The 25991-nt window shown below is 38.1% G+C and overlaps 1 protein-coding gene across 3 annotated transcripts in view; it reads right to left on the reverse strand.

Annotated features, from left to right (window-relative positions):
- DENND2B (DENN domain containing 2B) overlaps positions 1 to 25991 on the reverse strand; it is a 178042-nt gene that overhangs the window by 49581 nt on the left and 102470 nt on the right. For all 3 annotated transcript variants that reach the window (XM_060767217.2, XM_060767234.2, XM_060767225.2), the window contains 3 exons: positions 25628 to 25764; positions 6240 to 6388; positions 3500 to 3715 (listed from right to left, as the gene is read on the reverse strand). In XM_060767217.2, coding sequence (XP_060623200.2) covers positions 3500 to 3715; positions 6240 to 6388; positions 25628 to 25764 — 502 coding nt within the window. The remainder of the gene's footprint in view (positions 1 to 3499; positions 3716 to 6239; positions 6389 to 25627; positions 25765 to 25991) is intronic.

The raw sequence follows: 25991 nt of genomic DNA on the forward strand, positions 1-25991 counted from the left end.
TCTACTACCTGGATTGGATTCACTACGCTTGCTTCTTTGGGACGACGACTTTGTTTTGGACTGACTTCACGGTGGATGACCTCAGTATTTCTGACGACTCCTGTGTGCTGTGATGACCCCTTTGTGTGCTGAGACGACCTTGGTTTGTTTTGAGTGCTTTTTCTTGCTGTTTGCATAACTTTAAGTTTAAACTGGATTATATTCTGGTTTAATCTGGGTTATTTTCCAGGTCTTGTTTTTTGGCCCAGTTGTGGGTAGTTTTATGTTTCACACTGAAGAATAAGTGTTTTGAGCCTTTTTCAGTTATTTTTGGCTCCTTTTTTATTGTTAACTAATAAACTGTACTTTAATTAATATTGGTCTGGTGCTTTAACGGGTCTGTCTTGTAACAGTATTCAAATTTGGGCATATAGAGCATTTGTGTCCAGTGAATGAAAATATATCCTTCATATCAGATGTTTACATGACTATTCATAACAGTAGCAAAATTACAGTTAGGAAGTAGCAATGGAAATAATTTTCTGGTTATGGGTCACCACAACATGAGGAACTGAATTAAGGGGTCGCAACATTAGGAAGGTTGAGAACCACTGTTCTACATACATTTTAGTTTAATTTTACATTGAGATGTTGAATCTTGGTTGCCATTCATTAACAAAGTTGTCTAATAGTTCTCCTCTTAATAATATAGTTCTTTTATCCATTATCAGCAAATCTGTAATATATTTTTTCCAATATCTGGCATATACTATTAGAGCTGCCACTGTCATGTAAAACATTTTTCCCCAAATTTCCTTTCTAATTCTTCATCCGGCATGTTCAAAAGGTATATTTGTGATGTTATTTTGAAATTTGTGTTTAACATCTTTTCCAGGTGTACATGAATTTGTTTCCAGTAGTTATTTACTTTGATGCACGTTGCAACATAGATTTTTAACTGAGAGTATTGTTGGAATAGTTTGAGCATTGGATTAGGACTCTGGAGAGCAGAGTTTGAATCCAAACTTGGCTATGGAAACCCACTACCTGGCCTTGGGTAAGTCAACTCTCAGCTTCAGAGGAAGACAATCTGCTTTGAACAAATTGTGTACACATTCTGAACAAATTCTACCAACACTTATGGTCACTTAATGTCACCATAAATTGGAAATGACTTGGAGATACACATTATCAAGACTTTTAATTACTCAGCAGGGAAGAGATAAACATAGAGATCAAATACTCTTTTGCAATCTGTAAAAATAACTATTTGTATTATCATTACATTAAAAAAATCAAATTCTGGTTGGGATTTGTGACTCTTTTACTAATATGCAATAAGTGACATTTAATACTTGTTTCAAATCTGTAACATTGCAACTAGCTGGGCTGCATAGCCTTTGAATAAACAATAGGACCCATATTGATTCAGTGGTTATTTCCTTGGAAACCATAGTTACAAACAATAACAAAGGAGGAAAAGAATTAAGATACACACAGAAGATTATAAACAGTAACATGCCAACCGCTACTCAAATTATAATTTAGCTGGTAAGAATGCTCTGGTTTAGAAAGCTTGGGGGGAAGCAGGTCATTAATCAAGGAAAAGTCTTGGCCTCTTTTCATAGTTGCACACTCAATGACCTTTCCATAGATGTCATGGTGAAGGATAATACATCATGGACACCCACCACTCCAACAGCAGAACATGTGACACAGGGAGGGATGTGAATCTTTGCTGATTTACTTTTCCCTTGCAATAATGGGAGTTTTTAAAGTTTTCTCGCCACTAGGCAAGATTACATGAGTTTTGTGCATTTTTTTAAATAATACTGTTGATTTGTGAACATGTTGGGGAAAATGTTTCACAAAGGTTGCCTTGCAACCAATATAGTGGAGAAAGGTATCCTCAGATGAAATATCTGAGGATTGAATGAAAAGAAATGGCTCCACCTTCGTTACTTGAATTTGGATGGGAATATTTTAATAAATCAAATGCAGGAATAATCCTTAGAATGTGCTCTTTAACTACCACTAGAATGTGCTCTTAGAATGTGCTCTTTAACTACCACTATTCACTTTTCCACATAATCACCAGACAATTTGATACATCTCTGACAACATTTTCTGAAGCCGTCGACACTGTTTCCGCAACCAGCATCTTACAGTTCTCTCAACGTCTTCAGCAGAAGCATAATGATGTCCCCGCAGATCTTCTTTCATGATCGGGAACAGATGGAAGTGAGACGGTGCTAAATCTGGACTGTATGGAGGATGTTGTATGGTGGTGAGATCCAGTCTCTGAAGTTCTGCCGTGATGGCATGTGAAGTGTGTGGTCTGGCATTGTCATGCTGCAGGAAAACATTTCCCTTTTCCTTTCATACCCTTGTTAGCTGTCATTTCAAAGTTCGCAGCGTTGTGATGTAACGCTCTGAATTTATTGTTGTTCCATGTTCAAGGAAATCAACATGGATAACACCATCTGCATCCCAGAACATTGTTGCCATGCAACAATCAAAGCATTATTATTATTATTATTATTATTATTATTATTATTATTATATTCATATTGGTCCCCAAGAGAATAAAGTGCTTTCTCCACCCAACACATCTGAGGGCTGTGTCTTGAAATTCTTTTTCTGGGGTGAATCTTTGTCTTGATATTCCATAGACTCCAGGTCGTAATGGTGTACCCACGTTTTGTCTCCTGTCACAATTGAATGGAGAAAGGCATCACCTTCACTCTTGTAACATGAGAGGAGTTCCTGGCAAATTTCAAGTCTGTGTGCTTTCATTTCAGGCGTCAGCACCCTGGGTACCCATTGTGCACAGATCTTCCAAAAGCCAAGCAAAGCAATAATGTGACCCACACGTTCTTGTGAAATGCCAATTATACTTGAAATTTCTCTCTGAGTGATATGACAATCATCCTGAATCAATCTGCCAACTTTTTGCTTGTGAAACTCAGTGGTTACTGTCATAGGAAGTCCAACTCTTTGTCACGCAAGTCACCTCAACATCTTTAAACTTACTCGCCCACAGTACTCTCACATCAACACAATCACCATAAACAGCTTGCATTCTCTTATGAATCTCCTTTGGGATGACACCTTCTGCTGTCAAGAATTCAATGACTGCACATTGCTTAAGTCGCATTGATCGACCGTCTGTGCAGGGTTCCATGCTTCACACTTAAACAACACAACCATTCAATGCTAAGGCTTCACGCCAAAATGGAACTGTAGATGAGAGTCTACTGAACAAGCCAGTACCTACCACATACCAGTACTGCCATCTGTTGAGGAGTTACGAAGGTGGAGGCATTACTTTTCATTCAATTCTCGTACAACAGTCATACCTAAGAAGAGCATAATTACAGAGTTGGAAGAGACCTCATGGGCCATCCAGTCCAATCCCCTGCCAAGAGGCAGGAAAATCACATTCAAAGAACATACTCTGGTACTCATTTAGATGAATTTCAGTGATAGCTTCTTTGAAGGGCACTGCACTCAGCATTACCTTTGGGACCCTCCTGGCCCTGCGTGTGGACAGAAGTTCACTTGTAGTACTCAGACTGTCCTCATTCAAGCTGGAGGGAGAGGAGGGGATGCCAAGCTGGGCCAGCAGCAGCATATCATCATGGCTATGCCTCTTGGGTAGCCGTGGCAGCCGATGGCTTTTTCTTTCTGACCAGTTCACAATTCTAAGAGACTGACTGCTAGGCTTTGAAGGTAACTAAGGAAAGAAAGAGAGGAGACACTGATAGTCATACAGATATAGTTTTTCTGGGAAAGGCCAATTATGCCAGGCCTACATTATACTCTTATGATTAGTAGAAAGCTCTCAAATAAGCATCAAGAAGCATCTCAGTCCAACAGACAAGGAGGGTTTGTTGCACTGAGACAAAATTGCATTTTCACCAAAGACTGTATTTTGTCATTAGTATAACAAACAGCTTTGTACTAGCTCAAACCTTTGGGCCCAGTGCTCCCTACCATGGTTGGCCATCCTAAACAAATGTGCTCTTCTTAGATTTTGGAAACATTGCTTGTATTTCTACTCCCCCTCCCCTTTCAGAACCCTCCAACCAGCCTTGACTGCTATGCTCTATAACTGAGCAATAATTCCCATCCAGTGATGTCTCTAGACTAGGACACAATTCTGCAACCAGCAGAGAACAGTGGAATTTATCTTTAAATAAGAATTGCACTGAAAAATATTTTATCTCTTTGTAGAAAAAAAAGTCTTACAAGATATATCCAAAGCAGAATTTCTCAACCTGGGAGTTGGGATCTCTGGGGGAATCATGAGGAGTCACCAAATACCATCGGAAAACACTGTATTTCCTGTTGGTCATGGGAGGTTCTGTGTGGGAAGTTTGGCCCAATTCTATCATTGGTGGGGTTCAGAAGGCTCTTTGATTGTAGGTGAACTATAAGTCCCAGCAACTACAACTCCCAAATGTTAAGGTCTATTTTCCCCAAACCCCATCACTGTTCACATTTTGGCATACTGGGTATTTGTGCCACGTTTGGTCCATATCAATCATGATTTGAGTCCACAGTACTCTCTGGATGAAGGTGAACAACAACTCCAATGCCCACCAACCCCTTCCAGTATTTTCTGTTGGTCATGGAGTTCTGTGCGTCAAGTTTGGTTCAATTCCATCGTTGGTGAAGTTCAGAATGCTCTTTGATGGTAGGTGAACTATAAATTCCAGCAACTACAACTCCCAAATTACATAATCAATCCCCACAACTCCACCAGTATTCAAATTTGGCGTATCTGGTATTTATGCCAAATTTGGTCCAGTGAATGAAAATACATCTTTTCCTTCTTGGAATGCTCTAAAAGAATATTAGATAGATAGATAGATAGATAGATAGATAGATAGAATATTAGATAAATAGATAGGTGGGAGCCTCCAGTGGCACAGTGGGCTAAACCACTGAGTTGCTGAGCTTGTTGACCGAAAGGTCACAGGTTCGAATCCGGTAGCAGCGTGAGCTTCCGCTGTCAGCCCCAGCTTCTGCCAACTTAGTAGTTCAAAAACACGCAAATGTGAGTAGATCAATAGGTACCACTCCAGCAGGAAGGAAACAGTGCTCCATGCAGTCATGCTGGCCACATGACCTTGGAGGTGTCTACAGACAACGCCAGCTCTTCGGCTTAGAAATGGAGATGAGCACCAACCCCCAGAGTCGGACACAACTGGACTTAATGTCAGGGGAAAACCTTTACCTTTACTAGATAGACAGACAGACAGATAGTCAGATAGAGAAATAGATATAGATAGAAAGACAGACAGAGGTGATTAGGCTGACATGGAGGACTGATTTGGTTAGTAATGATAAGATAACATGATGTGTTAATAATTTATGAACTTCAATCACAACAAAATCAATCAATCAAAACAATTAGTAACCCCCCCCCCCCCCCTGTTTTCCCTACCCTCTGAATCCATTGGACAGTCCCAGTTCAAATGTTCCTGTGTTGAGGAGCATGGTCTGTGCATAATGCCTGATCTTTTTCCATGAGCTGACCTATATTTTCTAAAATGGGCTAATTTCCATATCAAGAATCCTAATCCTTGAGCTACCTGTCCAACATTCGGGGACACTACAAAACCATTACTGAATGCATGCACTTGAAATAAGCCCTTTGGATTTCAGTAAAATTTACTTTGAAGTGAATTAAACATATTTATAGGATAGCTGACAAACAAGTAGCAAAATGAACTGATATTGCAGAATGGATGAGTAACAAAGGAGGCATCTCTGTAGAAATAATTGGGTGGTAACTATTTTCTCACTTGAACAATAGTATATATTTCATTTCTACAGTACAATAAACTTTAAAGATAGTGGAGCACTGAATAGCAAAAAGGTAAAAAATAATCCGATCTATTCAAAAGGGAAAGAGAATTAAGTGAGTGATTCTGTAGTCGTAAAAACAAAGAAGAGTAACAATTCTAAATAACACTAATGTGCCATACCAAAAATTGTGATAGTTAAAGCAACTGAAAAAGTAACAATATAAACATTTAAATTGCTAATAGATGTAAGAATTTAAAGGGATTCTACTTCTTTTCTGTATCTCGTTTTCAGTTGCACATGATTATTTTGCATCTGTTTTTTGTCTGGGCTACTGCCGTGAATGGCTCTTTTGCAGAATGCAAACAAATAAAACACTCTCAAGTCGGAACACATGAACCCGAGACCACCCTGCTCCCCTCCCCAACATGGATGTACAGTATTACCTGGGGAGGTGCTGTGTACTTCCTGTCCTGGGGAGTCCACATCCTGTGCAAAGAATCTAGGGAACTTTCAGAAATCTGCTGGGATTTTCGGCCTGCTTTACGGGCTTTCAGCTCCACATCCTCATATGGGTTTTCCTTGGGTGAATCTCCTTTACCATTTTTTTTAAGAAAAGAAAAACAGACAGGAATGTAAAACAAAACAAAAAAAATCATGTGAACCAAGCAAAAGGCTTGTAGAAAACCTCCTCAGCTTCCAGCATGACTCATCCTTCCAACTGCAGCTGGAAGTACTTGGAGTAGACTTTGGCTATGAAAGACAGTGTGTGTGTGTGTGTGTTTTAGGAGAGATTTCACAAGACTGCCTTCTGAGCCCTGACAACTCAGTTTTATTCATGGATTTTTAAAAAGAAAAGGAACATTAAACACACAGTTTCTTTATGGAGAACAAGGCAACTTAACTACCAGTAAAAATAACTGTGACTTACTCAGAAGCTGTACTGCATTCAGTACAACTTACTCTCTAGTAAGCATTCACTGAATTGTAAATCAAAATCATATATCCCTCCCTTAAAAAAAAGAATGGTAATTCTTTTACTTCCTTTTGTGACTTCCTTGACTATACCTGGAGCTGGTAATTCAGATATCATTGGGTGTAACAAACACATTTTTAAAGGCCATTGACTTGTCACATGCTGGCAGTCCCACTGTTGTGTCTCATGCCACAATCCACTCTCCTCCTAGGATGCAAATGGTTTGAGGAATAACATAGCATATTTACTCAAGTCTAATGCTCATCTTTTTTGGCTATATTACATAGATGTGCACATTAGATTCAACAACATGTTAGGACAGCACACATAAACCCTCCTATGTAAAAAGGTCCAGAGGGATCCAGGATCCCAGAGACCGACAGGGAAGCGGAAGCAGGGTGTGTGAAGAGGCTGTTCCCCGTGGTAGTGGCATCCCCAGGGCTCTGTGGTGTTTGGAGGAGGAGGAGGAGAACCCGGTTGATGACCTAGTTGTTCCTGCTGTTTTAGCTGAGGACCCTGCCTCCCAGACGGCCTTCGGGGTCTGTTGGCAATAACGAAGTTCTCCAGTGATGCCAGGTGCTCTCTGGAGATAAATGCCAGCAAAGATAAAAGTGACCATCTACTGAGGTCAAAATGGTTCTGGCCCAACTGGATGACCAGGAGTTCAACCCTGCCACTACCAAAGTTCAGAAGTGCAGCATGTAAACACCTCTGCAGAATCCAGGGCTGGTCCAAAACAGCAACACCTTATCCCAGCCCTGTATTTAGGTGTCTATGTAAATGAGGCCACATAATGACACCACATAAAGGAAGATATTACAAAAACATAAATACAGAATGCTGAATATGTGGAGAGAATGAGGGAACATTCTACCACATGTGGTGGTCATGTAAGAAGGCAAAGATCTTTTTGAATGAAATACTGGCAAATATGCAGGAAATACTAAAGATAAAAATCCCATGGAGGGCGGAGACATTCCTATTAGGGATGACGGAGCAAAAACTAGAGAGAAACAAGGATAAATTATTATTCCTGATGACCACAGCCACAAGAATTTGCTATGCAAAGCATTGGAGAAAAAAGGATATACCAAAGATAGAAGACTGGATAGTAAAAACGTTAGAAATTAGGAATATAGACAGATTAACATATTTAATGTCAAAAAATAAAGGAAATCAAAATAAAGAGATGGATTGGAGTGAAATAATAGAATACTTAAAGCAAGATAAGAGGATAATAGTATAAAGAATTTAACTTACACCCAAAAGATACAATAGAAGAGGAGAACAACAAATAAAGATGAAAGAAAGAAAGACAGAAAACTCAAAGAAGATGCCCAGAATTCACAGACATTTTATTTTAGCATGTAGCTCTTTCTCTCTCTCCTTTTTTTCTCTTTCTCTCATCTTCTCTCTTCTTCTTTTTCCCCTCTCTTATCCTATCTTCTTTTTTCCTTTCTCTCTTCCCTACTTTTGTTAGTATAAAGGGTTTTTTTCTTTGTGGTTTTTTTCCAATTTTTATACAATATGTAAAAACTCTAATAAAGACTCTTTTTAAAAAATGAGGCCATAAAAAGGCCTTAAATGCAATGGGGGAAAAACTTCACAAGTACCCACTCCATTTGATAATATATAGTATTTTTATCTTTTATATATTTCAACTGTAAGACAATATTAAGTCTTTTTTTAAAAAAAGTTCTAGGATTTATTTCAACAGACACACACCAGTCCAGTTCCATCAACTACATATGCGAAGCAGCCATTACTTGGAATCTACTAAATTACACTGAAGCTCATTTTTATAGTCTTACGTAAGCTGAGAAATCCTTGACAGTCCATCTGGGTTTCAACCAGCCAATACAAATTTGGTGACATCCTGAAATTTTCCTACCTGACTGCTGACAACATAATTTATACATGTTAAATAACACACACCCAAATAAACCATAATTTTAGGATTGTTTTAATTACAATGTTTGGCAACTGTGGCTGCTGTTGAACAAAAAAGTGTTTCCACTGGCAGTTCTTGATAATTATATCAGAAGCATGGAATGCAATTGTATAGATTGTACTGGGATTTACAGCCTCTAGCAACAGGACACCTCCCTGCTCAGTACTATTGGAGTACAATTCAAAAACTTTTTTGCCAATTCAGAAAATTAGTCTTAATAAATATGCAGTTTTTGTACTGTGTAAATCTCAAACTACAAATTCTGCCATGATACTTTTAAAATGCCCAAAGAAAAAAAATGATAAATAACTATAGCTGTGAAATCAGTTTTAAAGAACTACAATCTAAAGCGTAACAAGTGCTAGTCCCACACTACATGAAGCTTTAAAGTATACGAATAACACTTTGAATTGAGCCTGGAAACAAATAGGGAAGTGGAATGATAAGTTTCCAACAGTGCTAGCAAGCAATACATTCAAATAAAGAAGTAATCTGTTGTGAGTTACTAAGGAGGGTAAAAATGACTTTTAGAACTTCACAATATTGCAACAGATGATAAGTGAAATCTAACATCCTGTGCACAAATCTCTCTCTCTTAATTCCTTTCAGCTCTCTTTGCTACTCCTCAAATACTCTCCAGGAGATATCTATGGAGAGATCCCATCTAATCTGAAAAATGAAGTAGGCTTCATTCCGTTTAGTACTTGAATGGGAAATTGCCAAGGAGTACCAGGTGCTGAGACTGTATTTCAGAGGAAGGAAGTGGCAAAACCACCCCTGGGTATTGCTTTCCTCAGAAAACATTATGAAATTCATGGGGTCGCCATAAATCAATAGAGACCCTGAAGGCATACATACACACAGAGAAGAGTTGGATTACAACCAGGAAAAAGGGATATTTAAGATTTTCCTTTGCTGTGATTCGGAGGACATTTCCCTATCCAAAGGTGCCATTTGCATTGGGAAGAAATCCTTCATTATCACTTACATGCACTTGAAAATGCATACTACTAAAATGCACATAATTTTGAGAAACAGGCAAGCATCCATTACTAAATAGGCTAAATACATTGGAATAACAAATATATTGAAAATGAATGCCAAAATTTAAATTGATTTACGTGGGGGAAGAAATAAATCTCACAACAGAACCTACAACTGGAGCATGATAAATAGAAACATGGTATCATAGAGTTGGGTGAGACTGTAAGAACCATTCAGTTCAAGCTTCTGCCATGCAGGAAAACACAATCAATATGACAGTGGATTCTGAGAAATGCAAATACAATTGTTTATACAAGCCAATATAAATATAAAGAGTGTTTTATGGTTTCAGTCTGGTTGAAGTATATCAGCTGTTGGGTCATTTAACACTAAAGTTAAATTTATTATTTTGCAGAATTAGTAGGCAGGAATTGTAGGGGAAAACATATTTCTACATTATCTTAATTTCAAAAAAGCTGCAAAATGATATATACAAGAATTTTCCAAAAACATTGTGAAATGGAATATTGAAAGACACTGTTTATTTGAACATTGGAAACCAGGTAATGAGCAATGTGAGGTGAAAAGCATAAAATCATTAAGTCCAAGCCCCATCTCAATGTAGGATCTTCAGCTAAAGCATCTTCAGCAGGTAGCTGTCCAGACTCTTTTTGAAGACATCCAGAGATCGTGACCCCACCACCTCTCTATGCAATAGGTTCCATTCCTGAATCCCTCTCTGTGAAGAACTTCAAGAGAAATCTCTCCTGTAACTTCAAAGAATGAGGCCGGTCCTACCCTATGGGTCAGCAGAAAGCAGGCCTGCTCCCTCTCCTCTCTGTGACAAATGCAATTGTTAACAGTCTTCTCTTCACCAGGTTTTTCAACCTTTCCTCATATGTTTTGTTCTGTATATTTCTTATGCTTGTTGCTCTTCTCTGAACCTGCTCCAACTCTTCTGAATGTGCCTTCAAGTCCCCAGTCAACTTATAGAGATCCCAAAAATTCATACAATTTTCATAGGCGAGAAATACTCAAGAGGTAGTTTGCCAGTTCTTTTCTCTGAAAAATATAGCCTTCAGCACCTGCTATTCATCAGCAGTCTCTCTCCCAAGTGTTAACCAGGGCTGACAGTGCTCAGCTTCCAAGATCTGACTGGACTCGGTGTATTCTTCTTAAAAGGAACTGCCAAAACTGAATGCAGTACTTTAGAGGTTATTGCTTCCTTTGACACGTGCTTCTGCTAATGCATGCTAAAAAAGCATGCTCCATCTTCATTGCAGCAATACATAAGGGATTCAAATACTTTATTTCTGGAGTAAAATTGGTCATTCTCTTATTTATCTCCAATTAATCAATCTGTTTATTGATTTTTAAAGTTCATGGCACCAATCCTTTAGCCTTCCTTTGGAATGCATTATCAAATGCTGAAATGTTCTGTTTAGTCTTGAACTAAATGCAACTTGTCCATCCCAATGTCATGGTGTCCACCTATTCTCCGTCACTGGTAGAGACATTAGAAATCAATCTCATTGTTCTGCCTTGACGTCAGGAGGAGTTCTTGAAAGAACAGAAGACATTCGCTGAGGTTGTCAATGTTAATGTTAATTCCAATGAACCATTTTGACACATAGCATAAATTGTCCCCCCAAAAATATGGTGGGACACAGTCTTTCCAATTCCCTTCAATTTAATAAGACCATATTTCTTGAATTCATCAGGTGACATGAGAAACATTCTGACTACACATACTCTCTCAGGAGAAGTCAATTCTTTATTTCAGTCTTTTAAAAAAATGTTTTTGGCTTTTTGCTTCCTGAATTCCTAAACATGACAGTACTGTGTTAATGAATGGTAAATCTTCCAGTAAGTTTCTCTGCAGAATGGTTTTGTTGGCAAGGTGATGCAATTTTCAGCCCAAAGAAAAAGCAAATGAAAACTACGGTAAAATAATCAACACCATTTGGAAAATTGTGAATAATATGGTGTTGGGGAGGTCAAGCACTGATGATTTGTGATGGTTGCACTCCTTCAATGTGTAAGGCTGAGAGACCCCGCCAGGCTCCTCGGCAGGATGATGCAGCACAGAATGTCCTGTCACTTGGCTGTCAAGAGTGGCAGGTGGGAAGCCACCTCTCCGCAAAGCTAAGCGAGCCAACAGCAAAGTGAGACAAGAATGAAAAATGGAATTGAGACCAAAAAAAATCTGTGTGCCTCATATATTTATATGGAATAGCAGTTTCCACTCTGGCAGGAGGAATTTATCAAAAGGAAGTTCCTGGAGCAGAAAAAGTATTTCTCCCCTCCTAGTCTATCATAAAAATAATAGATTCACAGTCATTAACTATCTCTTTGGAGCATTTTCTAGACAAGACTAAAAGAGTTTCCAAAATAAGGAGTGAAATTATGAACAGGCTAGACTTTTTCCCCCAGAATGGCCATCACTGGCAAAATGAGGCCAACAGTGACAAGTTGAATAGACAACAAGGATGTAAGGAATTTTTTTGCAGTTGGTGAGTTGCCAGTGGTGGTGACAGTTTCTAATTCTCTGTATTAAATCCATTTGGGAACTTCATTTTTCAGAACAGGCAACAGTCTGTAAGCTCAAAAAATGAAATATCGTAAGCAGTAGATCAGCAAGATAAATGGCAGACCTCTAAAGTAATTTGGAGTTGCATCACTTGAAGAGGGATACAGGACAAATTCCTTATTTGGAGGAATTTGTAATCTTACCAGCAGATGTGTCATTGACCCCCCCCCCCCCATACACACACACACACACACACACACATATATATATATATACATACATACATACATATATGTATGTATGTATATATTGAGGTGGGGGCAAGGCCATAGCCAGAAAAAATTGGGGGGGGGGGTTAAAAATTTCAGGAGGGGTTTGAAAATTTTGGGGCTGGGGGAGTTGAAACCTGCCTCCTAGCTCACGCTGAAGCAAAGAGCACAGCAGGGGGCAGAGCAGCCTTCAATAGCCTGCAGTTCCACCCCTGTCAACCACCTCCACCAAGTCTGGCCTCCTTAATGAGAGCATTCAACAGCCCCCCCCCCCCCAACTTGGTTGCTTCGCTACATCAGCTATTACTGCAAGTAATAACAGTGTGAATAAATTGTCAATATTTGCTTGAGATAGTGCTAGCAGTTCTGGAGGGACTCTTAATTTTTTGTGTCTCATAGACTTAGCATGGGGATTTGCTTAACCAGTTAGAATTCATGAGTAAACCAGTTTTTTTAACCTGAAAATTTTCGGGGGGGGGGGGGTTGAACCCTTAACCCACCCCCCGGCTACAGGCCTGGGTGGGGCTGGGGGGTTTCACACTACACTAATCTAGCATTATGATTCCATGTCCATGGCTGCATCCTAGGAAATCTTGTGGTTTTGTAGTTTAGTGAAACACTGAAGCATCTCGGTAGCTGAGAATTATCAATGCCCCCACAATCATCCCCATCACCACCTAATATGACCAATCTAGGATCGCATGGGATGTTTCCATAGCACTTAAAAGTAATATAACAGTGCTAAAATCTTGGTTTTCGAGTAGAGAGGCAAGGCCAGAGCTTAATCCATTCTGGCAAAACCTAAAAGAAGTACCAATTCCCTCTTTTTCTCCACCACAATGCCAGTTCTATCCATTTTGAATGTCTGGGCAAAGAAATGGCATCTACCCCTGAGATGGCACTGGCACTTCCCTTCTCCACAGAGTGACTCCCAACTTATCAGTGGATAATATCAAAATCCATATTTTGGCCTCAAAACCTGCCCTTTATACACGAGATTGACTTAAACACAAGTGTATATAGTATGTATGTGTTTGTCAATAAGATGGGATAGCCAGAACAGTTTTTGGGACTTTCCCAAAACTGAACACATGGATGTTTTCAGTTAATGTGCTTCATAGAATCATAGAATCAAAGAGTTGGAAGAGACCTCATGGGCCATCCAGTCCAACCCCATTCTGCCAAGAAGCAGGAATATTGCACTCAAATCACCCCTGACAGATGGCCATCCAGCCTCTGTTTAAAAGCTTCCAAAGAAGGAGCCTCCACCACACTCCGGGACAGAGAGTTCCACTGCTGAACGGCTCTCACAGTCAGGAAGTTCTTCCTCATGTTCAGATGGAATCTCCTCTCTTGTAGTTTGAAGCCATTGTTCCGCGTCCTAGTCTCCAGGGAAGCAGAAAACAAGCTTGCTCCCTCCTCCCTGTGGCTTCCTCTCACATATTTATACATGGCTATCATATCTCCTCTCAGCCTTCTCTTCTTCAGGCTAAACATGCCCAGCTCCTTAAGCTGCTCCTCATAGGGCTTGTTCTCCAGACCTTTTATCATTTTAGTCGCTCTCCTCTGGACACATTCCAGCTTGTCAATATCTCTCTTGAATTGTGGTGCCCAGAACTGGACACAATATTCCAGATGTGGTCTAACCAAAACAGAATAGAGGGGTAGCATTACTTTCCTAGATCTAGACACTATGCTCCTATTGATGCAGGCCAAAATCCCATTGGCTTTTTTTGCCGCCACATCACATTGTTGGCTCATGTTTAACTTGTTGTCCATGAGGACTCCAAGATCTTTTTCACACGTACTGCTCTTGAGCCAGGCATCCCCCATTCTGTATCTTTGCATTTCGTTTTTCCTGCCAAAGTGGAGTATCTTGCATTTGTCACTGCTGAACTTCATCTCAAGTAAAGGATTTGTGTTACATTTAATACAAGGTAGTCATTTTAAACCTCCTAATTTCATACACTTTCTTCATGTGGCATATTACCATGATATACATGATATACAGTAGATGGACTTGTGATTTAAGGATTGTATTGGCAAAGGCAAATATCCTAAGTTTCTGTCAAGCAGCCCAACTCATGAGCCCGTTTCAAGCATTACATAGAGAACCAGTACTTCTGCTCTAGGATGCAATCCATGGCCCTCCCAAGTACAGCCAAAACCTGAGACCTAAGGAGGTTGGTGACAATCCTTGTGGTGATGTCGCAGGAAATGGTGCCATTGATGTCTTTAAATATCAACTATGACCAATTGCTCAGAGCACATCATTCAAATGAAAAACACAAAGTTTAATACAAGATAAAAGATTCCTGTGCTCAGAATTAAATCTTCCAACTTCTATATTGAACAGAATTTTTTTTTAAACCCACAAAATTTCCATAACTTGCCTACTACTTCCATGTGCTATTGGGAACCTTCTAAAAGCATGGTTGCATGTGCAATGGACTCAGTGTATGCATACACATTGATTCTGTTCAGATGTTTTGCTGAATGCCTAGAGATCAGGTGAAAATCAAGGAAGCATGTCCTCCATGTGCATATTCCCTAAGCTGAGTTGTGTCGTATGAACAGGCCTCCTAACGATGTTTTTAAAAAATATTTCTCTGCATATGTGTGCACACAATGAAAGCTTGAAATACAAATCGAGGTTTTGTCATCAGGGATTGAACAATAAAATAAAATATTTACAATTATCTGCTCATATGAGAGTAGAAAAGTCCCAATGGGTTCATATAAGTCAATTTTTATTTTAACAGATTAGCTGTTAGGATGACATTCACACAAACTGCATACCCAAGTGCTCCAATACTCTCCAAAAGACTTTTTAAATACAATTACTTCTTCCATTTTGATAGGGCTGTCACTCAATTAATGTATTTCATTGATCAGTTAACCAGTCAATAAAATATATCTCTATTTACAAGCTAATAAATTAATCACACCAAAGAAAAAAAGTTTTCACCAAAACTTGTTTTCAGACAGTATGGTAACTACATCTTTAACGCTGTTCATATCTTTGTTCAATGTCTGAGTTTCTCAGAATGTTATCGTATGAAATGATCATTTTTTTCTTTCAAGCTTATCTTAAAAACATTTATAAAGCTCCAATTTATTTAGCAGATCACACTTTTCACAGACTGCAGAAGAAACCTCCAGTTAACCAATAAATCACTTCTATCTAACAAAAATATGTTTTGAAACACAGAGAAAGGAAAAGAGAGGAAAAAGAGATGGACTGATACCAACATTCTTGTTCTAGACACTCTTAAGCTAGGAGAGAACTGGGCTCTGATCGAGCATTTGTGACTGTCTTTAGTAGGAAGAATGTGGCCACATAAAAACTAAAACTGGAAGAGAGTTTGGGAAAAGTCTGCCAGGCTGCAAAAAGCTCTGGTTGCTGAAATGGTTTTATGAAAACACCTGCAGTCCCTAGTGGGACTTTTCAGATCCAGATCAGACTATGAGCCTACATTTTCTGAATGATTTTATAATAAAACATTATATTTCCTCTACCAGTACTGTTTAATGAATTTTGCTGTTGCTTGCATATTACTTCCAAGCTCTTGTCTTATTATTCAGAGTAATTACCACCATGCAACCTGAGCAAATAACTTCTATTACTAAAACAAATTAAAGGAGAAGAGCAGGAAGAGAAAGTAGAGGAAGAAAGAAACTAAAAGAGAAACACATCCCAAAAGCACTTAACTAACACTGGATCTTTTAAGAATCTATTCTAACAATATTAATGGTTTTAACTGTAAAAATAAAAGAAATAAAGTATTCAATAGGATAAAAAAGAAACGGTATCATGTAATTGCTTTCCAAGAAACGCATATTGCCCAGAAACACATAGCCCATCTAGACAATAAAAATTTAGGAAAGACATACTATTCATCAGCCCCAGACAAAAAGAGAGGGGTAGTAACATATATAAATAAAGACACCCCATCAAACCAAACATTCAAAGACTAGGAGGGAAGATTTGTAGGGGTAACAATAACAATAAGGAATAAGAGAATTTTATTGTGTAATATATATGCACCTAATGACTCCAAAACAAAATTCGCAGAAAAGCTAAAAACAAAGATCAGTGAGCATGAATTTGACCATCTGATTATCATGGGAGATTTTAATGGAGTAATAGACGCATCCCAGGACAGAAGTAACAATGAACATACAGGAAGAAGGGAAAGGAAAAAAAGAGGAGGAATCTTACCAAAAACAATAACGAGTATGATGACAGAGCTGAATTTAGAAGACGTTTGGAGAAGGAAAAATGAAGGAAAGAAAGACTACACTTATTATTCGGCCAGACATGAAACATGGTCTAGAATTGATATGGCCTGGATGTCAAAATCCCTAGTCACAGAGGTCGAAGAGGTTAATATTCTACCAAGAATGGAGTCAGACCACTGCCCAATAGAAATCAAAATAAAATTCGAAGAGAAAAACAGAAGATGGAGATTAGATGACAATCTATTGAGAAGTGAAGAAGGCGTGGAAAAGAACAGGAAACTATTAAAAGAATATCTTAAGATAAATTACATTCAAGAAACACATCCGTTTATAGTATGGGAGGCAAGCAAAGTGGTGATGCGAGGCAATTTCATACAACAAAAAGCAATAAAAAACAAAATTAAAAAGAAAAAAGAAAAAGAAATAATGAATAAAATCATACAAGAGGAAACCAACCTAAAGAAAAACCCAAAAAATAAAGAAATCATTAAAAATTTGACACGACTACAAAAACAAAGAGAATTTCTAGAACAAGAAGAAAGGGCGAAACAATTGAAATTCATAAGACAAGATCACTTCGAAAATTCAAATAAACCAGGGAGATGGCTATCAAACAAACTGAGGAAAAGAAGAGAAACAACATATATAACAAGGTTGAAGGAAGGAGAATTGACATATACACATGGAAATCAGATAAAACACCAATTCGAAAAATTCTTCCAAAAATTGTACAAAGAAGAAGAAATAGACAAAAATGCAATTTACAAATATCTAGGGGAAAGAAATATACCACACATAACAGAAGAACAAAGAGAAGTGTTGAATAGCGAAATATCCAAAAGAGAAATTAAGAAGGCAATAAATGAATTGAAAAAAGACAAAGCTCCGGGCCCAGATGGCTTAACGGCCACATACTATAAAACATTTCAAGACGAATTAACTCCTTTGCTCAAGAGAGTAATGAACGAAATCAGAGAAAAAAAGAAATGCCCCAAACATGGAGACAAGCTTTGATAACTCTAATACATAAAGAAAACACAAATCCAGAAGACGTCAAAAATTACAGACCCATTTCACTATTAAATTTAGATTATAAACTATTAGGAAATATCATTGCAGAAAGACTAAAAAAAATACTGAGTAAAAGAATTAAAGAAGAACAAGCAGGCTTTTTACCTAAAAGATCACAAGCTGACAATGTTAGAACAATTATAAATCTTATAGAACACTATGGGAACAACATACAAAAGAAGGTAATGTTCTTAGCATTAGATGCTGAAAAAGCCTTTGACAATGTAAATTGGGACTTTATCAAAATTTTAATAAAAGAGATGGACATGGGTCATTATTTCGGAAATATAATTGGAGCAATATATAGTAATCAGGAAGCGAAAATCATAATAAACGGCCAACAAACTAAGACAATCCATATTCAAAAAGGAACGGGACAAGGCTGTCCAATGTCCCCGTTAATCTTCATTCTGACTCTAGAAATCCTACTGGATAGAATAAGAGAAGACAAAGAAATTAAAGGAGCACGAATCCAAGGACATGATTACAAGATAAGAGCGTTTGCAGACGACATCATAGGGATAATAGAAGAACCAAAGAACAACCTAGAAAAATGGCTAAAGACAATCAAGGACTATGGTGAAGTTTCGGGATTTAAGATCAACTTAGAAAAGACTAAAGCAATAACAAAAAACATTACAAAGAAAGAACAGGGAAAAAATTGGGAAAGATTGGAACATCCAAATTACACAAAAAATAAAATACTTGGGAATAACCCTTACCGCAAAAAACCTACAATTAATGGAAAATAATTATATAGAGAAATGGAAAAAAATAAAAAAGAATCTGGAAAAATGGGGAAATATGAAACTATCCTTGCTAGGAAGGATAGCGGCGGTGAAAATGTCAATCTTGCCAAAATTAGTGTTTCTATTCCAAAATTTGCCAATAATTAGATGACAAAAAATAATTAACAATTGGAAAAAAGATATAATGAGCTTTTTTTGGCAGAAGAAAACACCAAGAATAAACTACAAAAACATGACAGAAGGAAAAACTAAAGGAGGCTTAGCAACCCCAAACATTAAATTGTACCATGACTCTTGTGCACTTATCTTTATAAGAGACTGGGCAAGACTTAAGAAAGAGAAGATCCTAAATATAGAAGGAGAAGGATTGAGATCAGGATGGCACGCTTACTTAGGATACGACAAAGCAAGTAAAGAAAAAAAATTTGGTAACCATTTTGTGCGTTCATCCCTAATCAAAGTATGGAATAGATACAAAGACAAATTCTACAAAAAAAAACCCCACTATGGCTGTCACCACTCGAGGCCTCCCAAAGAAGAATATTGGGATGGAATGATTGGCCCAACTATAAGGATATAATAAGAAAAGAAGGAGGAGAATTCAAGATAAAAACTCAACAAGAATTAAAAGACATAAATAGCAAAATTTCATGGTATCAATACGAACAAATTAAACAACATTTTAAGAAAGATAAAGAAAAAGGATTTGAAGAAGGGACCTGCTTCTGGGACAAAATAATGCAAACAGAAACAAACTAATTTCAAAGATATATAAAAAACTTCTAGAAGAAGAAGGGGACGCAGGAAAAGAGAAAACCTACATGAGGAAGTGGAAGGACAACATAGGAAGAGAGATAAAGAAAGAAGAATGGGAAGAAATATGGAATAAGAAGCTAAAATATTCAAAAGCAATGGAACTTAAAGAAAATTGGTTTAAGGTAGCACACAGGTGGTATATAACGCCTCACAGGTTAGGGAAATTCAACAAAAACACAAACACAAAATGTTGGAAATGTGGAAAACAGGAAGGGACATACTACCACCTATGGTGGACCTGCCCATAAGCAATAAACTATTGGAAAAAAATACAAAAAACACTACAAAGTATATTGAAGATTGACATACCTTGGAAATCTGAAACCTTCTTACTAGAGATGCATAATATAAAATTGGAAAAAAAACAAAGATAAAATACTATTTTTACTAATGACAGCTGCTAGAATAGTCTATGCAAGACATTGGAAAGAAAAAGATCCCCCGGAAGAAGAGGAATGGCTAACGAAGATCCTTGACATAAGAAATATGGACAAATTAACATACATACTCTCAAAAAGAAGGGGTACTCCAACAGCTGAAACAGACTGGAAACAAGTTACAACATACCTAGCAGAAGAAAAAAATATGGAAATATTCACATGAAAGAATCGAAGGAAAAGATAAATAAGGGGAGAGCAGAAAAGAGACGAAAGAGGGAAAGTAAGAAGAGAGAAAGAACGAAGGAACAGGAAGAACCTCCAAAAGATACCGGGAAGTCAACGCCAGAACAAAACACGCATACCCCACTTCCCCCACTCTTTCCCCACAACCCTTTTCCCAATTCTCTGTTTTCACACCTGGCACATTATATATATAAATATGCATATTCGTTTCAGTACCCATAAACCACACTACTTTCTATCCTTTTCTATGCTTCTACCCTCCCCACTACCCTATACCCTCTTTCCTACCCCACCCATCAGTTATTATATGTTTTTATGGAAAATTAATAAAGATTATTTTAATATCAAAATATTTTATATGTATGCTAACAGAGACGAGAGAGAAATAAAGCCCCTTGAGGAGATAGGGCAGAATATAAATAAAGCATTATTATTGTTGTCATTATTATTATTATTATTATTATTATTATTATTATTATTATTAAAGACAGGGAGAAGATGGTTATGTGTGGGGGTAGTTCCAATATTACCCCAAATTTTTTTTAAGAGAAAGTAAACTCTATGTGCAACTACACATATAACAATCCCCTCTTGGAAAATAATTTTCTAAAGAGGAATACCTATGAGACGGATAATTTGATATAAACCAAGGCACTGTGAACTTAAGAGGCCACCATGGTTTCATAGCTTTGAGACCAACAAGAAATCACGGTGTTTCTAATTATAGGCCTACTATTAATAAATCTCAAAAGAGAAAGAAGGAATTTTAATCAAACACATTCCTTTCAATCAAATAAACAAAGGCACAGTTAAATGAACACAACTGGAAATTTCATATATGGGCAGTTTCTCAGTATTGAAGTGTTTACCATCAAATCATTTTTCTTACTAAAAGTTCATCACAATTTACTGCATCCCAATTAGCATATGGGCACAATATACTATCAAATGTTCTTTGATGGGGGGAGGGGGTCAAGGACTACTGTCAACCCTATATGTATATATATATTTGTATTGTATTTTAATCCTTGTACAATATATTTTAATATATGTATTCTGTGGTAATATTTTTTAGTATATGAATTTTATGGTATGTAGTTTTGTAATGTGGTTTGACTGTATTGTATCTCGCCTTGAGTTGTGATGAGAGGTGGGTAACAAATTATCATCATCATCATCATCATCTCATAGCATCATAGAATAATAGAGACCACATGGGCCATCTAGTCCAACCCCCTGCCATGCAGGAAAAGTACTCCTGATGAATGGCCATCCAGCCTATGTTTAAAAGCTTCCAAGGATGAGTTTCCACCACACTCCGAGGCAGAGAGTTCCACTGTTGAATAGCTCGTATGATCAGGAAGTTCTTCCTAATGTTCAGGTGGAATATCCTTTCCTGTAATTTGAACCCATTGCTCCAAGTCCTAATTTCCTAGACAGCAAAAAACAAGCTTGCTCTCTCTTCCTCATGACATCCTTTCACATATTTATACCGGGCTATCATGTCTCCTCTCAACCTTCTCTTCTGCAGGCTAAACATATCCAGTTCTTTAAGATGCTCCTTATAGGGCATGGTCTCCAGACCTTTGATCATCCATAACCGACAAGGGCTTCAGAAAGCTTATGAAAGCTGACTGGCACAACCTGGGGAATTACAGTCAGATACAGTGAAGACATTTGTCCTTGTGCTTTGCTACTCTACTGCTGAGTACGCATGCCCAGTGTGGAACACATCGCATCACACTAAAACTGTGGATGTGTAGCAGCCAATAAATGAAAGGATCAAGGCAGTGACATCCACAGCCCATCCCCTGTTCGGATTCCAGCCAGCACGCCAATGCCTTAAATCATGAAATAGTTTTCTAAGATCTACAGAGATACTCACAGGATCACCTTAGCAAGCTAGAGTCCAAAAGTTGTAGGCTAAAACCTGGAACTTCAATCCATGGCGGATACCAAATGAGAGACTCCCTCCTGGCCATACAGAAGACTGGGCAACTTGGAAGACACTGAACAGACTGCATTCTGGCACCACAAGATGCAGAACCAATCTTAAGAAATGGGGCCACAAAGTGGAGTCCATGACATGCAAGTGTGGAGAAGAGCAAACCATAGACCACCTACAGTCTGAGCACTGCCACATGCACAATAGAGGACCTTCTTAAAGCAACACCAGAGGCACTCCAAGTAGCCAGCTACTGCTCAAAAGACATTTAGTATAATGCCAAGTTTTTAACTTTGTTTTTAAATACATTACAATTGTACCCTCAATTCACTTCCAACATGACATACATTGCTTTTATTTTTCTTCACCAAATCAAGTTTTTAAACTTTGTGTTCTTTCAAATACACCAGAATTGTACCTTTGGTGCGCTTCTGATACAATAAATAAAATAAGGGCTTGAGTCCTGTTCCCCAGTACTGCTTTTGTGGCCACCAGGATTTTCCTGCTTCTTGGCAGAGGGTTGGACTGGATGGCCCACGAGGTCTCTTCCAACTCTATGATGCTATCATACTATGATTCTATGTCCTAAAGAAAAGCAATGATACTTATCCCACTGGGTAAATAGTAGAATACGTTGGAACTCATATTGCCTTGACTCTGTGCTTGTCACAAACAACTCTGCCATTGTTTAACCAACAGATAAGAACCATTAAGGGAAGTTCTTGCCTTCATGTGCAGATTTGCAGACAGGCTGACACGGCATACCAGCTATTGCAGAATAATAGCGGCTGCACAGATGCCAGCAAATATTGTAATAATGTAAATACACATATGCAGAAAACTTGATTTAACTACTACCAGCTGGCACCGAATATTGCAGCACAGTGCAAAGCTTTATAGCATGCTCTGTAGACCGCACTCTGCCTCGTGCCAGACCACAGCAAAAAAGAATCTGGCAATTTACAGTTCTTTGCAGAAATATGTCCAGGGGGAGGGTTGGGGAAAATAATATAAAAACCCAAGGCTCATGGGTACAGTTCCACTTATGGTTTGTTTACTGCCACATATTCCCCGGCCTACACACAAGTCAGTGTCAGAAACTGCTGGCATAACTGGTAAGCCACCCTATAAAGATCCTTCAGCACGAGACTTACTGACTCACCCACACAAGACGATCACCGGGTTCTCCCAGGCAGGAAGAAGGATATAAAAACTTGCTATCTAGTGATATTCTGATTGAACACATTGCAGAGGAGTGGAAAAGCTTACACATATGCTACACATTATTTTAGTCACATGCACTATAAACATTGCATCTTGGAATAGTCTAGTAAAAAAAAATTAATCCAGAAAACATAGGCCTATAGATGCCTAGGCAGAAGTAAATGTGTCCAACTTTCTAATCATCCAAGACAGAACTTTGAAAGTTACTTTTAACAGAATGAATGTAATGGCATGCAGAAGAAATCCATTATTTCAATGGTACGGTGATGCTCTGGGACTATTTAAATTTCTGTTTTCGATATAACATTACAAATTCTTTCCCCAGGTAAACAGATACTAGTATTGCTGCCTTAGTTAATCAGACTTTGTGTATCAATGAGACTTAATTTATTCATGACTACTTTTTCCCTTTACAGTAGAGTCATCCAACATAAATGGGCCGGCAGAACACTAGATGAGTGAAAATGTTGGATAATAAGGAAGGATTAAGGAAAAACCTATTAAACATCAAATTACATTTTGTTTTTGCAAATTAAGCACCAAAACATCATGTTTTACAACAAATCAACAAAAAAAGCAGTTCAATACACAGTAACGTTATGTAGTAATTACTGTATTTACGAATTTAGTACCAAAACATCGCAATGTATTGAATCCGGGCGGGAGGCAGACTGCATTAGATAATACAAAATGTAGGATGAGCAAAGGCTGGATAAGCGAAAGTCTACTGTCATTTCACTTAATTTAAAGGTGCACCAGTTGTTAGCCTTAACAATATGCACAAAGCTTATCCGTGTATAGAACCTTCTTCTGCTGGCGATCTTAGAGAACAGTCTGTGAACGTACGATTCTGCTGGTAAAATCTGCCAGCAAAAATACCATAAGAGCAAGGATGGGACAAGGGAGAGCTGAATGACACCAGATGCAAATCTTATCCCGCCTAGGCATGCAGCCACAAATTTGGGCCACTGACAGCATGATCCAAACTCCCCTAGTTTGGGAGTGGTTTAAATTCAACACAGTTCCAGCTGGCCTAGTGTGAAGCTAAGCTGGTGCCTTGCCAGTTCAAATTGTCCTCTGGACTCAAAGCAATATGATTATCAGCTCACACACAAACATTACTTTCCATTTGCTTGGACCCAAACCTGAAAATTATGCATTACTTTTAGTTAGGCAATTTGCCTAGTAGGTGATTCAGTTGTTTAGTGAAAGGTTTTTGGTGTTATGTCCTATGTTCGACTCAAGAGTCAGCATGGTGTAGTGACTGAAGTGTTGGACTAGGACACTGGGAGACCAGGGTTCAAATCCCTGTTTGGCCATGGAAAGCCACTGGATGACCTCATGCAAGTCACACTCTCTCGGCCTCAATGGAAAGCAAGTGCAAACCTGAACAAAGTTTCATAAGAAAACCTTGTAATAGGGCCACCTTACTATCACCATACTTCGCGGCGTGAGCTTCCACTGTCAGCCCCAGCTTCTGCCAACCTAGCAGTACAAAAACATGCAAATGTAAGTGGATCAATAGATACTAATCCAGTGGGAAGGTAACAGCACCCCATGCAGTCATGCTGGACACATGACCTTGGAGGTGACAACAGACAATGCTGGCTCTTCAACTTAGAAATGGAGATGAGCACCAACCCCCAGAGCTGGACACAATTGGACTTAATACCAGGGGAAAACCTTTACCTTTACCTAGTATCACCATAAATCAGAAATGGTGAATGACACAGAACAACAATCTTGAATGACACAGAACAACAATCTATGTTTGAAAATATTTGCTTCAGAAAAAGGATGAAGAGAGATGGGAGTCATGGAAAATATTAGTTGCCAATGTCATTTGGATCAATATTCTACCACTAGTTAAATACTTTCCATTAATATTTCTTTAAAAACAAATTCATCCCCAGCTGGTGTTCATTATGTTTGCACCAAAAACAAACCTTTTCTTTTGTCTAAAAATATTGCAATTTAAGGTCCGAATGCATCTTAAACAAAAAAAAACCCAGTATCATTGGCAGAGAAAATATAAAGTCAGTTGTTGCGGCACAGTTTACACAGACATTTCCTAAGCACAAGCCAACAGCACAATTCCTGTTTGATAGTTCTACAAACTATGCATCTATTTCATTCTTAACTTCATTGTGGCTTCCCAGCCAAAGCCTTCAAAAATATTGATTTACTGCATGAATAGTGTTTGCGATGGCTGATCAAATAATCTGTTTCCAATCAGGCTAATCAATGAGGTTTGAAAGGAATCAAGACCTCCTGTTTGCAGTCTGTGGATGGTGTGTTTTCTCTGATGTATCAGTACATTTACCTTTCACTTAACTGTTTCTTCTGGCAAACCCCAAAGCTCTCTTATAGCATAGAAACCTACTCAAAGTTGTTGCCTCAACAAAATTACTCCATTGTGGTGAGATTATTCAGTGTGTCACAACAACTTCTTACCGACAATGTCTTCATAAGCGTTCTCTTCTAAAGTGCTTTTAGATCCAAACTTGTGCTGGTTCTCAGTACCATTCTCACTTGGAGAGGTAGGATACAAGGACTGGAGACTTGAAGCGTCTTCAAACTCAAAGGATTTTCTAGAGTTGAGGGAAAAGGTCAGAATAATTTTCTGGTTAGTTGGGCACATTACTTTTAATATGTAATGCAAATATAATAACATCAATTTTCCCTTTTGCACTGTTTTGAAGAATTTGTCTTATGCCATACAGTGAATGTGGATGAGTCAGTTATACCACCATGTAATTTACTTCAAAAGGAGACTGCACAAAACAATATACAACTGAGAGAAAAGCACTTATTACAT

This window comes from Anolis sagrei, chromosome 1 (assembly GCF_037176765.1).
Source record: "Anolis sagrei isolate rAnoSag1 chromosome 1, rAnoSag1.mat, whole genome shotgun sequence".
Lineage (NCBI taxonomy): Eukaryota > Metazoa > Chordata > Lepidosauria > Squamata > Dactyloidae > Anolis > Anolis sagrei.